The 20,947-nt window shown below is 40.2% G+C and overlaps 1 protein-coding gene across 5 annotated transcripts in view; it reads right to left on the bottom strand.

The window, feature by feature from the left end:
* The window catches only part of LOC147017974 (SPARC-like), an 83,939-nt gene that overhangs the window by 21,974 nt on the left and 41,018 nt on the right, over window positions 1–20,947 (bottom strand). For all 5 annotated transcript variants that reach the window (XR_015062211.1, XM_085897109.1, XM_085897110.1 and 2 more), the window contains exon 3: window positions 9,145–9,259. Coding sequence is in view for 4 of the 5 variants with exons in the window: in XM_085897109.1 (XP_085753235.1) it covers window positions 9,145–9,259 (115 nt within the window). In the remaining variant the exon portion in view is untranslated. The remainder of the gene's footprint in view (window positions 1–9,144; window positions 9,260–20,947) is intronic.

Below are 20,947 nucleotides of genomic sequence, written 5' to 3'. Positions count from 1 at the left end.
ATTATATGCCACTTGTGCTGGAAGGTGCTGGTTTCCAGGTGCTTCTACTTTGGGTGGCACAGTAGAAAAACAAATACCTTCGCTATGGCAGATTGACACTTCATTAAGGTTTTAGCGTGTGGCCATGACATAATGTCTTAAGTTTCCTCTCCTGCCAGTGTGCTTTTTAGGTCTTTATGTATGTCCACCATAAGCCATAATGCAGAAGTTTTGTTTATTGAATTACAGTTTGCCTTGATTTTTGTTTTTGCAACTTTTTCTCTCAATTTAAAATACATAATTTAAGCATACACTTAATCGTAGATAATCCCTGTCCTCCTCAGAAGTGGCACCATTTTATTATGTAAATAAATTGTAATATCTGACAGCAAGAAAGAAAGATGGAATTATATCAAAACAGTTCATTATATATATTCATTATATCCGGTAACACTAAAAGGATACCATTATATAAAAGTAACTCTCTCCTGTAATAATTATTAGTTATTTAAATGTCCCAATTATACCTATGTTATTGTGGGGTTAGACAGTGCAGAAACTTTTATGGTGCAAGTCTTTCACGAATTGGCTATCCAGGACAGATATTGTACCAAAAGTGACAGTAATTTGTAATTTGTTGAGTGCCGAAGTGAATTTGCCGAATAGTTGTGAAGACAACGTGGGATTTTTATTTTATTTATTTTACATCCACCAACTCGTACAACAGTATATGGGGTCCTCTGGGTTTCATTTCTCTGCATACAAAATACCAGAGTGACAATTCAGATATGTGTCCATATTCAAACACAGGGTCTATAACTAAAAGGTGATTGTGTATTCCTCAATGCCATTCTGCCAATCATGTCTCATCACTGTAAAAAGTGACCATTAAAAAGTCATGCATTACTGTATTAAGGTCTGCAATCAGTAGCTTACAACTGCATTGTCACTTTATTATGAGCAACTTCCTCCAGACACCACCAATGAACATCTCACTGTGCCAACTACTTCGAATTCATCATTTTTTTCTCTCCGCTTTTTTCACTTCTTGGTTGTTTACTTATCAGTATCATTTTTCACAGGCAAAGTCCCTCTGACTCCTGACTCCTAATTCTTGATCCTCCTTTTCATGAGGAGTAAAAATGAATGAGTCATTCCCACACCGTGTTCACCTTGATCCCTGATGCAGCTTGACCACACCCATCTACTGATTCCCTCCCACTGTATATCCAAACGTTTCCCCTATCCAGTCTCCCTTTATTGCTCCGAAGAAGGGGTAATGCCCAAAATATCAGCTTCTTCATTCCCATGGCGGTGAGCATAACTCGGTCAACAACTTGTTCACTTCATCCATTCTACCATTATCAATCACAAATATAACAATTAAGAAAGTATTTTTCTTAAGAGGAGGTCCAATTTTCAAAGATAAAAATGTAATAATTTTATTAGAAACTAGCAAAAGTACCTGTCCCCAGTGACAAAAAATCAAGCACAAATACCCGCCCCCAGCCATGCAAAAAGTTTAAGTTCATCTATCAATTTAAATTATTTCATGGACTTTATTATTTATTCAAAAGGTTAATTGTGTAGGATTCAAAAAAATCCAGCCTTTTCAATTTGTGACGAATTGGTCATCCTGTTTACAAACAAATTGCTATTTTGGTCACTGGCCTCATTATGCAGCCTAAAATGGAATCCAAGGCTGTGACCACAATGCCCATTACACTTCCTGCATAAAGATCTATATGTATCCTGAGTATGGAGTCTACTGTATAGCTTCAAAGAAGTGGCTGTGCATAAAGTACAGACAGAGAGAGAAAGAAAGAGAGAGCAAGAGAGAGCAAGAGAGAGCAAGAGAGAGCAAGAGAGAGCAAGAGAGAGACTGAGAGAGACTGAGAGAGACTGAGAGAGACTGAGAGAGACTGAGAGAGACTGAGAGAGACTGAGAGAGACTGAGAGAGACTGAGAGAGAGAGAGAGAGAGAGAGAGAGAGAGAGAGAGAGAGAGAGAGAGAGAGAGAGAGAAAGAGAGAGAGAGAGAGAGAGAGAGAGAGAGAGAGAGAGAGAGATATATATATATATATATATATATATATATATATATATATATATATATATATATATATTTGCATGATATGTGTATGTATGTATGTAAGTTTGTATGTAAATATATATAGTCTAGGAAACACTTTGTAAGCTGGGACACGATGCCTCTTAAAATAATGTTGGAAGGGACATACCACCTGCAGTTCATTTCCATACAAAACAAGTATAATGCTTCCATTGGATCAGATAACGAAATATTGGTGGTAAAGATAATACAAAAAACGACACACTTTTTACCTATCAGTGTGAACAGTAGTGGAGTGTACAATGAGATTCATATCGATAATAACATGTGGTGCTTGTAGTGAATATATTTACTTTTCCATGATGTCATGAGCAGAATGTGTGTTTGAAATTAGACAGTAACAGCTCGACAATATTGATTAAATCTTCTTTTTATTATCATAAGTCAGATAAAATATATGGTTGAATTAACATTTTATTGAGATATCCCGAAAATGAAACAATTGCTTTTTGAAGTATCATTCTTGTTTTCCCACGAATGAAACACAATAAACTATTATTCAAATGAAGCCTTTGAGACAAGATTGAATAAGATACAGCACATAGAGACAAAATTGGGAGGGAGTGGTGTACAATAATTGATTTAATAATTCAAAATTACAATAAATAAGCATCGTAAAATAATTTCTTAATCAATTGGCAAATAGCACACCGAAACCACCACTGTTTCATCTGAATCTATAACTTTTTCAAAATGTCGTAATGAATTGAAAAATTAAATAATTAATTGATTAATCAATAAATAAAAAATGCCATTTATAGCCAAATTACTTTGTCACTGTCGAGTCCAAATATCAGCTTCCTTGATCAAATGGTGCCTGAGATATTGCCCCGATGAGAAAGAAAATAAATAAGTAATAAATCAATTAATTGATTCATCAAAAAATTAAAAAACAAACGTTTTTGCCGAAGCACTTGTTCACTTTTGTGCCCAAATTTCAGCTTCCTACCTGAAATGATGGATGAGATATCGCTCGGGCAAACATGCAAACAAAAACAAACAATAAAGATGTCATGCATTGCATGATTCTTGCGAAATCCATAAAACAAATTTGACCATAAAAAATAAATGGAAGTTTAATTCAATGACCAAATATACAAATCCTCTTTAAATTTCAAGTCAATCAGATGAAAATTGACAATTTAAGAAATTTCAGCCTGTGTTGACCTTTTGGCCTATGTTGACCTCAAAAATAATTGGTAGTTGAATTAAATGTCCAAATATGCAAATCCTTTTCAAATTTCAAGTCAATTAGATGAAAATTGACAATTTTAGAAATTCCACGTTAGTTGTTGACCTTTGGCCTAAGTTGACCTCAAAAATAGTTGGTGGTTTAATTTAGCGACCTGATATGCAAATCCTTTACGAATTTGAAGTCAATGGGATGAAAATTGAGGATTTCAGACATTTTACCGAAGTTGTTGACCTTTTGGCTTCTTTATGCAGTTGGCTGGCTTCTTTTGGCATAACATGACAAGGTCATGTTATGCCTGGTGTTGGCGAAATGGTGAGGGTGGTGGGCTTGGCATCCCAGGATCCTGAGTTCAAATCCCTCTCAGCTGTTGAAGTAATACCAGGTGGGGTTGACTCTGCCTGTCATCCTTCCGAGGTCGGCAAAATGAGTGCCAGCTTGCTGGTATCCTGTGTCGAAGTGGCGACCCATCCAGGATTGTGCCCAATAGCCAAGGAGACTGCTTCGGCAGCACCAACGCTCTGCACAGAGTATGGTCCCAATGTACGGCTTATGTTGACCTAAAACTAATTGGTGGTTGAATTCAGTGAGTTGATTTGAAAATCTTGTTCAAATTTCAAGTGAATCGGATGAAAATTGAGGATTTTGATTAATTTGGCCCATGTTGACCTTTTGGTTTATGATGACCTCAAAAATAATTGGTGGTTGAATTGAGTGAGGTGATATGAAAGTCCTGTTCAAATTTCAAGTCAATCAGATGAAAATTGACAATTTAAGAAATTTCAGCCTGTGTTGACCTTTTGGCCTATGTTGATCTCAAAAATAATTGGTAGTTGAATTCATTGACCACATATGCAACTCCTCTTCAAACTTCAAGTCAATCGGATGAAAATTGAGGATTTTAGAAAATCGGCCTTTGTTTACCTTTGGCCTATGATGACCTCAAAATGAGTGACCGTTATATCACATGGTCATGTATCATGTGGCATAGTTTCAATTTCCTCCACTGAACGGTTTTCGATGTATGCTCTTAAAAAAAAAATGCAGACAGGCAAGACGTAAGATGTATGACATACATATGTACGCTACCAATCGCTTCACCCTGCTTTTTGCTTCACAAGCACAGGGTAATAATTGGTGGTTGAATTTGGTGACCTGATTGGCAAATCCTGTTAAACTTTCTCGTCAATTGGATGAAAATTGAGGATTTTATAAATTTGACAAAGTTGTTGACCTTTCGCCTGTGTTGACCTATTGACCTCAAGAACAATAGGCTTCTTGCTTATGATTAACTCTACCAGGTGGTGAAGTTTTATGAAGATCGGTTTAAAATTGGGACCTGTAAGTGGTTGACATGCAGTACAAACAGACATCCAGACAAATAGACAAACAGACAGACAGAATAATGGACACAACCAACAAATATACAGGGTGTTCCAAAAAGTCCTGGACAAATTTGGTTGTTAATGTATTTAGAACCACAAATGATACAATGACACCCTTTGTTTATATAATACAGAAACTCATTAGGTTTTGTGCACACCATCAATACGCTTCAAGGTGAGCTCCGTTTATCACACCGAAGACATCAAGGTGGTACACGAGTTCTTGCCATGTTCAGCTCAGGATGTTTGCATCCACCAGTGCACATGCAGCTGTGATCCGATAACGATGATCCTGCAGGTTTGCCACCTTGGTGCTGTAGAGAACATCTTTGACAAGTCTCCACAGAAAAAAATCAAGGGGGGGTTATGTCTGGTGATCATGGGGGCCAGGCGGTTAGTCCGTCTCGGCAATTCTGGCAACCTGGAAGTTTTTCATTCGGGATGGCTCAAACAACTAAGGCCCAATGAGGGGGAGTGCCATCCTGTTGAAAAATATCAGGTTGCAGGTCTTCAATCCCTGGGAAGGTGAATCCTTCCAACATGTTCATGTTAATTGTTGAGGTCACTGTATCCTCTGCAAAGAAAAATGGAGCCACCAAGTGATCATGGAGAAAGCCACACCACACATTGACCTTTGAACTATCGCATATGTGTTCAATGACCACATGGGGGGTTTTCAGAGCCCCAGATCCTGACATTTTTCTGGATGACCTTTCCTGATACAGGAAAGCAAGCTTCGTCTGTGAACATGACCTTTTTCAGGTAATCTTCATCATCCTCTGTGCGACTGAGCATTTCCAAGGCAAACGCCTTGCATTTGGGTCCATCATGAATTGATTTCCTGTGGAATCTGCACCTTATTGGCATAAAGCTTCAGTCTTATGCAAAATCCCGTGTACAGTGGTTGTTGGTAATCCCAGTTCTCTGGATGCACATCAAATTTATTTTCTGGGACTTTGTTGAAATGATTCTCGAACTCGTTCAACGTCTGCTGCACTTGTGCTTGGTCGACCAGTACTGTTCTGTATCTGACAACTTCCAGTCTCATTAAACCTCTTGTGCCACTCTGTGATACGAGTTCATGATGGCGGAATCCTTCCATAACTTGACGGAAATTACGCTGAATTTGTGTGTCGGATCTCGTCTCGATGAACCATTTGACACACTGAGCTTTCTCCTGTGGAGTCGCCACTTTCTTTTACATTAAACCACCAGACCTGAAAATAAAGAAAACTTAATGAGTTTCATTTTCACATGAAATAAAAGGTATCGTATCGTTTGTGGTACTAAATATATTAAGAACCAAAGTTGTCCAGGCCTTTTTGGAACACCCTGTCCTTGAAAAATCTTCCATTTTCGCAAGTGACATGAAAACAAACATGAGACTAGAGGGGGAGCACTCGGGAGAGTGCAAAACCTCCGCCGCCAATACTGCTGGGTCATTCAAGTGAACCTTATATCTTATTCATTAAATATGATGTCAACAGTGCTGACAGAGTTATAGTTCTTTTCTCCAACATTTTTTTTTGGCGTTGGGGGGGGAGGGGAGGGGGGTTGGAAATCACTTAAAACATGTAGAAATGCAAAAAAAAAGAAATCGAAATTTTGTTGAAAAAAAGTTGCTAAAAAAATCTCTAACAATTTTTTTTTTGGGGGGGGGGGTTGGAAATCACTTAAAACATGTAGAAATACAAAAAAAATTCTCGAACAAATTTTTTTTGGCGGTGAGGGGGGTGGAAATCACTTAAAACATGTAGAAATGCAAAAAAAAGAAATCGAAATTTGGTTGAAAAAAAAGTTGCTAAAAAATTTTTTTTCTCTAACAATTTTTTTTGTGGGGGGGGGTTGGAAATCACTTAAAACATGTGGAAATGCAAAAAAAAAATTTCTCTCTTAATTATTTTTTTTGGGGGGGGGGACCAAGTCCAAAATTTAATGGCATGATCCTTGGACCATACCTAACCCCCCCCCCACCAAGTTTCGTCGAAATCCGTCGAGGAGTTTTTCCGTAATACTGTTCACAAACAAACAAACAAACAAACAGAAAGGGGTGAAAACAGTAACCTCCATCCATCTTCGAAGATGGCGGAGGTTAAAAATGGAGTGAAAACCGAGGACGCCCTTTCTTAGAATTTAAAATTCTAAGGCCTTTGGCTTTGGCGTTGATGTCACCGAAGGCCTTTGGTGCCCGGCGATGACGTCGTGCAACGCCTGGAGATGGAACAGGGAGGGGCGGAGTACAATTAAGCTAAAGGCTATTGTGCATGACTCCATGAGAAACCACAAGAGATTGGTGATGACATGTCCTTGACAGGTGTTCAAAATGTTATGCAAAGGAGATAATTCAAAACACAATTGTCCAAGACGTGACAATTTTCCCAGCAAGTTCGCACTTATTTTACCAATGTGGGAAGGATGGCAGGCTGAGTTAACCGACATAGTGATATTATGGCATGGCTGGGACTTGAACTCATGAACCTTAAGATCCCAAATCAACCACCTTAACCATTAAGCAAACACCCCAAATTGCCTTAACTGTTAAGCTGCCATCAATCATTTTTTTATGCCTCCGCCGACGAAGTCGCTGGAGGCATTATTTTTCGGGCTGGCGGTCCATCAGCACATTCATATGTGCTCATTACCTCCGCCACCGAAGGTGAAGGTTTGTTTTCACCCCTCTCTGTCTGTTTGTTCTTTTAGATTTCGTAAGTATATTGATGACTTCCGTCATCTGTTTGTGTGTTTGTTTGTGTGTGTGTTTGTTTGTTTGTAGGCACGATAACTCAAGAACGGAAGAAGCTACCAATGTCAAATTAGACCACGTGATTCAGGAGGGTGATGGCTAGTGCTGATTAGATTTTGGTCAAAATGGGTCAAAGGTCAAGGTCACAGTGAGGACAAACATTCGATTTTTGATGGTTTGGTACAGAATCATCGTAAAAACTTCTGGTTTGCGTCGCTACCTTCTCTCGAGACAGCTTTTATTAGACAAGGTCAAAGGTCAAGTTGACGATTTCGTAAGTACCAGTCTATGACTGCTTGTTTGTTTGTCTGTTTGTTTGTGTGCAGGATATCTCAAAAAAATTGTGGACGGATTCGGCTGAAACTTGGTGGACAGGTTTGGTGTATGACAATGAAGAATTGATTCAATTTTGGTGAAGATCCGAATCCGGATCTGGGTACGAGAAATTATTTAATTGTTAAAATGAAAAATGATTCTTCACCATTGAGAGATGGGGCCAAAAATGATATGTAGCACGACGTCTCAAAAATGTAATGGGCCTGATATGTTCTCGTCGATCAGGCATTGTGTGGTGGAGGAATGCGCTCCACCGAGTACCCTTCGAGTTTACTCTGTTTTCTCCGCAACCGCTTGCCGGATTGAGATGAAATTTTCACTATAGGAGTAAGTACTCATGTGCAAAGTTTTAATGATAATTATGACGTCAGAGGTCACGAGGTGTGGCAGCCATTTTGGAAAAAAGGAAAAACTTTGGACCTCTGTGTCTCAAACCGCTCCATGGAAAAATTGAAACTTGGCACATGTGAAGTACTCCCCATGGAAATGAGTGTGATTTTTTTGATGATGTCATAGGTGGCTTTGTTATGATGTCATAATTGCATAAGTTGAATGCTTTATTCAATCAGTATGAAAATTTCTGATGGTCATCAAGGGCTAAATTGTATGGGGTGGGGGGGGGGATTGATGACACGTCATCAGTCATGTGGTTTGGCCGCCATACATTTTTCTTAACATAAAATCCTTCAAAAAATTTCTCTGAAATGGTTGAACAGATCGAGGTGAAACTTTACAGGTATTATCGCCTATCCACGATGAATAAAAAGTTATCCTCCTATGACGTAATGGGTCACATGGTTTGGCAGCTATGATTTTTTGAAGAACAAACCTTAAGAAATTGTCTTCTCTAGAATGGCTTGACAGATCGAAGGGAAACTTCACCCACATGTTCCCCCCATGCCTTGGGAATACCAGGGTGTTCATGAATAATGAATGAGTTACATGGTCTGGCAGTCATATTGGAATGAACAAAAATCTAGAAAAATTTATTTCTCTTGAACTGTTTCATCAATCGACGTGAAACTTCACAATTATGATCTTGTAGTCTTTGGGAATATACTGTATGTTTTAAATTTCAATGTGATTGGACGCATAGTCTGGCAGCCAGAATTGTTCAATAATTTGAAATCAAACTCGGTACAAGTATTATAATAATGTAATAGTGTCAGTAGAGACACATCTGTCAACGTCGTGATGTCAAAGAGTGCCCTACTAGTTCTTCAATACATATGTGCAAATAAAAAAATCGAAAATATGTAAATGTATTTCTTTTTACAAATGCTTCATTCTATTTTTTTGAGTGTCTTTGACAATTGTGAATATAAAAGTCATAAAACATTTTGAATGCCATACATAGGATTTCTGATTATTCGTTTTACCTGGGGCAGTTCCGGGGGCAGGTGCAGATTGGGGTGCGAGAACCATTACCATGAATCCGCACATCACACCAAGAACCTACAGGGATTCGACAGCGTACACCTGCACACTCTCGTTCTGTGGACAACCACGGATACATGACAGCTGTGACAATATATCAGAACAATAGATGAATTGGTACGCACAAAAGCTGACACCATAGCTTATAGGCCGTATACACTCACCTTTGAGCTGTCAAAGCTGGGTTTGATTTGCCATTTCCCAGGCAGGATATTGCACAAAAGAGTACATGATCTTTTATGGGAGAACTTAAGCTCGCTGTCCTATCTGCATGCGTTCACTTATTGATGTTTAATATCTCATTCAAAGAGTAAGTTATTGTGTATTGTTGTGTATTAATAACCATTAACGATGCCACCAGCAGAACAAAATGAGCCATCCCTCATTACTGATGCAAGCAGAAAACAAAGTTTTTTTTTTCATGAATCCTCGTCAAGTATGCATTATCGCTACATTCATCAACTCGGAAATACTGTCAGAGGCGTCCATTGAAGTATGCAGATCATAACCAGTGTTCCATCAGAAAGGGACATGCTACAGAATGTAGAGAAATTAAACCGTGAAAACAAAATAGATTTTCCAGTCAAGCATCTGTGTTGTTTACACCTATTGCCATAAACAGAAATACAGGACAACATATGAGCGCCAATCAAAAAGTTATACCAACGATATTGTCATGAGAATCTCAGACACAACATCATTTATTTTACAGTTTATAAGTTTATGTAATTATTGATACAATATGTAAATTTTCACCTTCACCTGAGGTTGTGTGTATGTATGTATATAATATATATATATATATATATATATATATATGTATAATATATATATATATGTATGTATATATATATATAAATATATGTATATATATATATATATATATATATATATATATATATATATATATGTATATGTATATATATATATATATATATATATATATATATATATATATAAATATATGTATATATAAATATATATATATATATATATATATATATATATATATATATATGTATATAAATATGCATATATAATATATATATATATATATATATATTATATATATATATATATTATATGTATATATATAATATATATAAATATGTATATATATATATATATATATATATATATGTATATATACATATATATATATATATATATATATATATATATATATATATATATATATATATATATATATATATATATATATATATATATATATATATATATATATATATATATATATATATATATACATACATACATGCATGCGCACACGCACACACTCAAGCAAATACCATCAGTCGCTCCGCTGATGGGAAATATTAAAGAGGGAAGGGAGAAAAAGAGGAGGGAAGAGGGAAGGGGTGGAGGGAAAGGACAGAGGAGGGAGTGGTAGTGAGGAGGGGTGGGGAAAGCGAAGACAGTGTGAGGTGAGAGGAAGGGGAGACAAACGTGCGGTGGAACGATAATTACAATTCATCCTGTTTCATCAAAAAGATTCTGCATAGAACTTTAGTGAGGATGGAATCAACATAATGTCTGAAATCCATTTTCTACCAGTTATACTATAAACACGGCCTGGAGACAAAACCTGCCGGACGCATCCAGAGCCAAGCCGTCCATACACAAACATTTCTCGGACACATCCAAAGACAAACTACTGTCTGGACGTGTCCGGAGACAACGTTCCATCCAGGCATAAATACTGCTTGGACGCATCTGGAGCAAAGCTGTCCAGAGAGAAACACCACCCGCACCTGTCCAGGGGCAAACACTGCCTGGATGTATCCAGGGACAAACATTTCCCTCATGCGTCCATGGATTAACACCGCCTGGACGCGTCCAGGGACAAACACCGGCCGGACGCATCAAGGGACAAACATCGCCCAGACGCGTTTCGGGCCAAACACCGCCCGGACACGTCTCGGGACAAACACCGCCCAGAGGCATCCAGATACAAACACTGCCCAGACACATCCAGAGACTCCCGTCCAGACATAAATACCACCCGGACATGTTCAGAGACAAACAACACCCGGAGGCATCCCAAGCCAAGCTGACCAGAGAAAACTCCCATCTGGACACATCTGGAGATAAACTCCCATCCAGAGACAAACACCACCCAGACGCATCCGGAGAGAAGCTCGCCAGACACAAACACTGCTCTGACAAGTCTGGAGACAAACTCCAATCCGGACATAAACACAGCCCGGACACGTCCATAGACAATCCCTGCATCAACACATCCGCAAACAATCACCGTCCAGACATAACTACCATCTGGATAGGTCCAGAGATAGAGACAGAGACAGAGAGAGAGGAGGGGGGGGGAGTGTGAGAGAGGTATGGGAGGAGGGTGCTGCACTGCATTTGGAGGGGGTAGAATAAGGATGGGACAGAGAGAGAGACGAGACGAGACGAGAGAGAAAGAGGTGGGGGTAGGGGAGTTAGCAGAAAGAATGTATTATGCTTTATGAACTACACACACACACACACACACACACACACACACACACACACACACACACACACACACACACACACACACACACACACACACACACGCTTGGGTGATATCGTCATTTTTTTGGGACTCAGCAGGTTGGAGTCAGTAATATTACCGACTACAGTATGTACTGTATCCAACCCAAAAACAATGAGTAGCTTTCACCGAAACACAACGTTGCATTCATGTAGACGTTTCAGACATATGTTGATAAATATGAATCTTTATAAACAGCTGAGTGTGATGGTTGGAAAACAAATTTGGCTCAGTAATTGAGAAAACAAGTTAAAACCACAAACGGCTCAGACATCGGGTGTTATTTTACAACTCCCTCAGAGTGAATGATGGAGCATGGACCACTCGCTCAGGATGATGGAGCAATGACCACTCGTTCAGGATGACAGAGCAAGAATCACTCACTCAGGATGATGGAGCACAAACCACACACTCAGGGTGATGGAGCATGAACTACTCGCTCAGGATGATGGAGCATGCACCACTTGCTCAGAGTGACGGAGCACGCACCACTTGCTCAGGGTGATGAGGCGCGGCAAAAGCATCAGCAGTGAGTGAAGGATTCCTTCAGAATGACGTAGCGTGGTACTGCTATCGACAATGGGTGCTCAGCAAGTGGCTTAAGCACTCATGCTAGCACTCCAATTAAATGGTTGATAAGGAACAGCTGACCAGGCTGCCACTGCATACCATATGGGATCCTTTTAATTTAAAAGCCGTTTTTCACCATGCATGCAGCAGTCAATGGAATTAAAATAATTATTTCAAATAATGACTTTATCCACAAAAGAGTTGCTGCTTAATGCAAAACAACCTTGGAGACATTGCAAAGTTCAATCGCCCGTGAAATAAACATTGCAGAAAATCCGCCATGTTGTCTGAACTGTGAACCGCCATCTGTGCCCATGTCACATGGAAGATCGGTTCGGGGTCCACGCAAGTGTTATAACTTTATTTTAAAATGTGTGTTTTTCACCAGATTTGCTGTGATTCCCTGTAGAGCACCTCACAAAACCTCTGAAAATAGAGACACAGATCTGGCAGATGCTATGTATAGCAGACCCAGTGAATGTAATCTATCAATATATATATATATATATATATATATATATATATATATATATATATATATATATATATATATATATATATATATATATATATATTGCAGTGAATGCAATATATCATAATCGTGCAATGAAGCTGGTTACTTTTGGCATGTTCCAAAAAAAAAAATTCTCAATATAATTCTCCAATCAGGAGAAAAAGATATGTTTAATTATTTGGAAATTTCAAAGTTTCTTGTGTATGTATGGAGAAGGAGGGAACATCGCCTTGCTTGATTAAAGTAAATATGTATCTCGGCTTAGTTATAAGACTTTATTTCACTCCAGATTTCACTCTGTATGTGTATGTATATATATATATATATATATATATATATATATATATATATATATATATATATATATATATATATATATATATATATATATTTGCGGACCGGGGTCAGGGGCGAGAAGACTATGAGTGGGGAAGCTACCTTGCGTTCCCACCAGACTCTCCGGAATCGCAGGCCACCACACACGGATAACCTTGTGACATTGTGGGTCGCTAATGGACAGTGGCCCAAGCCATGCTCTGCCAGGCTCCTGGGGCAGAAGCGGTCTCATTCACACATCTGGTGTGACACAGCCCTGACTCATCATCGTGTATAAGCTGGCAACCTGGCCCCGAACATGCTCCAAGTGCAGTCTAAATGCCGAATAGCAATGCCCCTCCCCCCCTCATGATCCAAAATGCACACCCGGGCCCCATACCAAACTCCCGGATCACTTTTCCCATGACCCCTCCTCGCTGCCTGTCTTACCATGTTCTGGCGACTGGACGAGGGTCGCATCAATCCCATGTGCTCACCTGGGACATTCCTAGTGAGATGCGCTTGGTGCTATTAACTTCCCTTGCTCGTCTCCGCATCACGCGGTTCAAGTATAGCTGAGTTATGCAGCACGCCTCTGTTTAGTGTGGAATTGTATCAATACAGAGGTATGAGGAGGTGCGGTAATATTTTTTCCCATGTGCGGGAGTTGTTCTTGGTCTAAGTGGTGAGTTTTAGGTGAGCAAGGGGTGAGCAAGGTGAGATTGGTGCACAGATTTGAATGAAATAATGGCACGCCATGTGTGTGCTGTACAGCATGTAGTGTTTATCGTGGAGAAAGTTTGTTGGTTCCAAGCCACGGGAGGCATCGTAGTGTGCTGACTACTCATCACATTTTGCATGGCGTGTGTGCTTGCTTCCTTGATTTGTACCATGGCTAAAAGGAAAGGGTTAGAATAGAAAGAATAGAAGATAGAGATGTAGTTAATAGACCTAGCTACAAGACCCATACAATGTACTTCGTCCCATTAACCCACGAAACATGAGGGGTGGTCTGACTGCATGAAGACTAACAAAATAACTGCCTGGGGATCACTGTATGTTGGGTGCCATTGCCTTGGAGACATGCGATTTTGCAGAACCACAACATTATATTTTTGTTGCAGTTGTTGAAGACCCCAGGGAGTTACATTCAACATATAAAGGAACTCTGGAGTTTACTGGAGATACGTATATCTGTCATATTTTATTTTGTTCGACTACCTCTCCCCTCGTATCAGTGGACAGGAAAATATGTTGTATTTGAGTAGTAGGCTTGAATTCACTTTGTAACTCTTACAGATGCTAGATATGTAAGTGGTCTGAATCGGGCGTAGTGGCGTGCACCTGTAATCCGGCAACTCGGAGGCTTGAGTTGGAGGATCGCTTGATGACGGGAGCTCTGCGCTGGGCCGCGCTATGAGAGGGTGTAGGGCAGCCCGGAATCATGGCGAAACCCAATCCTTATCCCTGTTTCATAAGAGGCGACCAGGGTTGCGTCAGGAAGGGCATCCGGCGTAAAACCTGTGCCAAATCAGAATGCAGATCATAACGGATGATCTGCTGTGGCGACCCCTAACGGGAGCAGTCGAAACATGAACAACAGATATGTAAGTGGTCCAGAGGCCATGTGGTGAGTACCGGAGAATAAGATGCATGATCAGTCACACACAGTGATTTGCTTAGCAGTGCACCTGCAAAGACAGCAATAAGTCTACTTCTAGGACGGGAACGGGCAGGCGGCAAGAGATTGAGCAACCATTTGAAACACCCATCTATAGTTGGGCATAGTTTCTCCTCAATCAGCATGACAAGTAAGTTTGACAGCTCCTCCTTCACTGAGCTGTCATACAAGTACATCTTTGATACAGGAACCACCTTGTGGAAGCCTTGGAGATAAGGGGGAGATAAAGTTGTCTCAAGGATGTATTCCATGAGTCCTACAGACAATGACAGGTTTTACCTCTGGCTACTGCTGCTGCATGTTTGAGGAACTCAGAGCTTCATTGATTTACAAAATGTAAATTGTGTGGTGTGTGCAAGTTTTCATGAAGCAGAGGATCACCACAACTTGCTCAGTAATGATAAAGAATGGAAGAGTTGTCTGGATCAAGCTTCAGGTGGGCAAATGTCATCACAGATGAGGCTAACATTCTCGCTGATATGCGCATTCAACCGACCAAGAGATCCAGCCACACTCTCCCGGCAATTCTAAGATATTTTCGTTGAAGACTTCATTAAGCACCACGCACGTGAGGTCTCAGTGAGAAGAGTTCTGCAGGAGATTGAGGCAACTCTATGAATACATAGTCTCAGCTGCATAGAGCTGGGATTACCAGATCCAGATTCCTCACTGAATTCCACACACCAGATAAATGCTCTGGAAGAATCTGCAGAATCTGAGGACAGGATTTGAAGCCTGAATTCATCACAGTGAAATGTATTTGAGAGAATACTGAATGCAATAGCCGACGAAGATGCGGAGCACCAGTTCTTCTTCCTTGATAGACCAGGAGGATCAGAGAAAATGCTTCTCTCCAATATGATGATGAGCTTTCTCAGAGGAAGAAGCCAGACTGTTCTTCACTTCATGACGACAGGAATAGCAGACCGTTTGCTGAAGGGAAGAAGAACAGCCTTCAGTGGATTCCAGCTCTCAGTCCTGATATTGGAAACCTCAACTTCATCCATGAGAATTCCATCAGATGACTCAGTGCATACATGAATCAGCTATACTCATCATTGATGAAGCTTCAATGCTGTCAACAAATGCATTGTGCATTGTCAATATGCTCCTGAGGGAAATTATGCACAGCGTTAAGCCGTCTGTTGGCAAAATCCTGCTGCTGGGAGAGGACTTCTGCCAAACAGCCAACGTGATCACCAGAGGATCGAATGTAGACATAATTGAGTCATGCATTAACAACTCAGCTCATTCAGACACTAAACCTCATTGTGAACACAATGATAGCAGGCCAGAATGACTTGAATAAGTGAGGTCTGGAGATTAGCAATGGGAGCTTAAGCAAGAATGCTGGATTGAATGCAGATATAGTGGAGATCCCACAAGCAATGGTTGTTGAAAAATATATCATCAGCACAATATATGGGGAAGTAATAGGTTTCATCAATGGTCAAGAAGTTGCTGACATATCAAAAGAGAATCATCCTAACCCCTAAAAACAGAGATGCGCTCAAGCTGAACATGGACGTTCTCGAGAACTGGAGAGACAACAGAGTATAGAAGCGTTGATTCCATTGTGACTGATGAGGAGCAAACAAGATTCAACTTCCCAGTTGAGTTCTTCAACCAGCAAACTCCATCTGGGATGCACCCTCATGTGTTACAGCTGAAAATGGGATCAGTAGTTATGCTCATACGCAACCTGAATCCAGGAAAAAGTTTGCACAATGGTATGCATTTGATCATTTCAAAAAAAACTTCACACACATTTTATACATGCAGAAATTCTCAGTGGCAGCAAGAAGGGAGAAAAATGTGTTCATTTACAGAATAGATCTGGCTCCCATCAGGACCAATCCACCATTCAGCATGAAGAGGATGCAGTTCTCCCTCAACCCCATGTTTGTGATTACAGTTAACAAGTCTCAAGGACAATCCTTCAACATGGTTGGAGTATACCTGCTGAAAGCAGTTTGGTCACAGATAGCTTTATGTAGCTCTCAGTAGGACAAACATGAGGAATACTTGAAGCTGTTGTTCGCTGCCCATGAGAACCAGGGAAATATTTTGAGCAATACTCGGGTATTTACAAGAAATGTTGTTCCAAAGGAACTTCTGTGGTCACGAGATGATTATTGTTTATCACCATCATTACCTTCGCAAACTTTGTTGTGAAGGTTATGTTTTGATCGCTGTGTATTTATTTATTTATTTGTGAATATGTGTGTTGGTTTGTTTGTTTGTTATTCGCATAACTCCAAAAGTATTGAACTGAATCGCAACCAATTTGGTGGGATGATTGATTATTATCCGAGGACCATTTGATTAGATTTTGGGAGCGATCGGGTCAAAGGTCAAGGTCAAGGTCATGAAAAGGTCAAAATCGTCTTTTTACCATAGCGCGGTCAATTTGTATCCAATTTGCATGCAACTAATGCCAAAATGTTCAGAATTAAATGCCCCATCTTGTGATATGTGACATGACACAATGACGTAATAACCTTTATTAGCGGCAGGGAGTCAAAGGTCAGGGGGGGTCACGACATTGCAAAATGTGCGGTTTTAGTCATAACACACTCAATTCTTATCCGATTTGCATGAAACCAACACCAAAATGTTGACTGTTGTGTTCCCCACACTCTAATACCAATTACAAAATTAAGAGTACAAAGGTCAAGGTCGAGGTCATGAAAAGGTCAAAATCGTCATTTTGCCATAGTGCGGTCGATTTTTATCCAATTTGCATGCAACCAATGCCAAAATGTTGCGAATTCAATGCCCAATCTTGTGATTATATGATATGACACAATGACGTCATTACCTTTGTTAGTAGTTTGGGTCAAAGGTCAGGGTGGTCAACGACCTTTATTATCATAACGTGGTAAATTCTTATACAATTTACATGCAAGTAGATTCAAAATGTTTAGAATTCAATTCCCTCTCCTGTGATGTGTAATATTTGATTTCTTATAATGTGACCAGTTGTCATCAGATCGACTTGACACCGACACCCAAAAAGGTAAGTGAGTTCATACAGAAATTGTACAATGTACGTAAATCAGTGTCAAACAGCAGAAAATTTAATGTTTTTAATCCATCATAACACATATGAGATGGCAGATGTGGTATGGGATTAAATACCCTCACAATCAACGGTTTCTGGGGGGGGGGAGAAATGTAGCGTTGGCGAAGGTATGCGCTCTACTGAGTGCCCGTTCTAGTTTATAAAGCATCTGAAAGAATCCGCCAAAGCATGACTTCCTAATATATAAATGTTTTATTTGCTATTTTGAAATGCTGTTATCACTTTGAAAATAAATGTATTTCCAAAATAATCATACTTTTTTTTATGAAACAAAAGTAAATCCACAATCCTGAGTTATATTCTTTAACAACTGTGCTGTGATGGGGGGGGGGGGGATTGGGAGTGGGGTGCTCTTGGCCCCATCATTTTTGACGGGCTTTACACTAGTTTCTTATATTGCACTATTTATTTAGAGTAAATTTAAAGCTCTTTACAATGAAGGAAGTGGTAAGAAAATTAAAAAAAGACAATTACAAAGATACGAGATTTTAGGAAAAAGTTTAAATAAACCACAATGAGGTTGTGTGAATTTTAAAAGGCATTCAATATTTTATAATTATTTACCCCAATGTGGTACGCTTCACGTTATACCATAGGTGAAAAAAACAATGAAATAAAACAATGAAAACCGGCCACAGGGAGGCAAGAAACGCATTGGTTTGTTATCCGAGTCCAGTAAATAGAAGTTTCATTTTCAGAGCTGCAAATAATGGAAGACAATTAAAACATGACGATCACATATATGTGCATGGGCAAGACGGAGCAGGAAATTACACATCTGGGCCCACACATTGAGGGCTATAATGAGAGCAGTTACTGGAAGATAACATGAAATACTCACAAAAAATATCCAGATACAGAGGTTGTGGAGTTGCAACCTCATCGACTATCACAGGGAATATATGTCATGTATAACCATGCACAGATTCAGGCGGAAAGCTGAGGATGAGAGAGACGAGGACAAAGAGTATGGATAGAGAGGTGGAGAACAGCCTGAGTCAAGGAGTTGCTGCATCTGATGACCAAAGGCAGGAATGTGAGTGTGAGCAAGCAGAGCTGGGTTAGAGTAGTGTGAGGCTGCTATCAAAAGTGAAAAAAATGTGAGGATAAAATGGTTAAAGTTATCCGCTGTGTAAAAGATCGCAAAGTGCCGGCTTCAGGTTTTACCCGATATCGGAGCAAGAATGGTAAATCTCGAAACGTCAGCCCTTTGTGATCTCTTATCGCTTACCAATGGAGCCGTTCCTTCTCAACTATTTCATTGGAGTGCATAAGCCACTTGGCGAGTGCTTTACAATATTCGCATTATCACTGAATAGTGGATGTCTATCAACTAGAACAATTTTCAGGAGGCACTCACCTGCGTTGACCCCACATTGATCTGTGGTGTATCGGGCGAAGGCTGGCTCACTGAAAATGTGCAATTTCCTCTTTTTATATGATTTTTTTCATAATGCTACCCAGCACTTCGGCATAGATCAATACAAATAAAAAAATTATAAAACATTTCATAACATCATGGCAGGATAGCCGAGAGGTATGCACACTCACTCAAATGTGTAGCCTGGGTTTGAATCCCAACCCAGCTATACAGTGTCATCCTGGTGTTTCACAGGCAGGGTGATTTATCAATGTGTGTGCCATTAAACTGGACATCACATCTGACAGAATCCCCCCCTGTCCTCCCTCCCCTCCCCTCTCTTTGGTCATGCCCCTGTCAACCTCTCCCCTCCCCTCTCTTTGGTCATGCCCCTGTCCTCCTCTCCTCTCCCCTCTCCATCCTCTCCTCCTCTCCCCTCCCCTCTCCCCCTCTCCACCCCCTTCCGATATCTCTTCACTGCCCTTCTCTCTCTGTCCCTCCCCCATATATATATGTATATATCTCTCTCTCTCTCTCTCTCCCTCTCTCTCTCTCTCTCTCTCTCTCTCTCTCTCTCTCTCTCTCTCTCTCTCTCTCTCTCTTGCACCCCTCTTCCTCTCCCCCTCTCCCTTTCTCTCTCCCTGCTCTGAACCTATCTGGACAGGGGTTATGCCCGGACGGTGGTTATCTCCACAATTAACTGGATGGTGGTGATCTCTGAACATATCCGAATGATGGTTATATTCATATGTATCCGGACAGTGGTTTTGTCCGCAGGTATCCAAATGGTTGTTATCTCCACATGTATCCCAGACAGTGGTAATCTCCACACATATCTGGATGGTGGATATTATTGCATGAATCCGAACAGTGGTTATCTTGACATATCTGGATGGTGGATATTATTGCATGAATCCGAACAGTGGTTATCTTGACATATCTGAATGGTGGATATTCTTGCATGAATCCGAACAGTGGTTATCTTGACATATCTGGATGGTGGATATTCTTGCATGTATCCGAACAGTGGTAATCTCCACACATATCTGGATGGTGGATATTTTTGCATGTATCCAAACTGTGGTTATCTTGACATATCCGGAAAATGGTTATGTCCGTAAGGTGATTATCTCCATCCATGTCTAGATGGTGGTTATCTCCATACATATCCGAATGGTGATTATCTCCACATGTGTCTGAATGGTGATTATAGCCTCCCCTCCTTGCTCCCCTCCTCATTCCCCAACCCCTCCTTCCTTCCTTGCTTCCCCCTCCTTCCTCAGTGCCCCACCTCTCCTCGCTCCCTCTTCCTTCCTCACTCCCCTACCCCTCCTTCCTCGGTCCCCCTCCCTTCACTCCCTCCCCTCCTTCCCCCCCCATCCCTTAATATTCCTGTCAGTGAAATGACTGGTTGTATTTGATAGTTTATTATACATTTGTTTAGAACTGTGGATTGTATAGTCAATCGGCCAAGTGAGTGTGTACATGATATGTCAGGTATATGACCCACGTCATATTTGTTTGGGCGTAGAAAACTGACATGTCTGGCACAGGATTCATGGAAATTTTTTTCTTATGAGGAGGGGGTGAAGTGTGGAGGTAAAACACTGGCGTGTCGGGTACATGATTTGGTGGGTACTAAAAGCTGGCGGCCATTTTGAAA

The sequence above is a fragment of the Eptatretus burgeri genome, chromosome 10 (genome assembly GCF_056783735.1).
Source record: "Eptatretus burgeri isolate ZD-2024b chromosome 10, Ebu_testis_v1, whole genome shotgun sequence".
Taxonomy (NCBI): domain Eukaryota; kingdom Metazoa; phylum Chordata; class Myxini; order Myxiniformes; family Myxinidae; genus Eptatretus; species Eptatretus burgeri.
The sequence above is the reverse complement of the archived record's forward strand: the minus strand, read 5'-3'. Positions and strand labels throughout refer to the sequence as shown.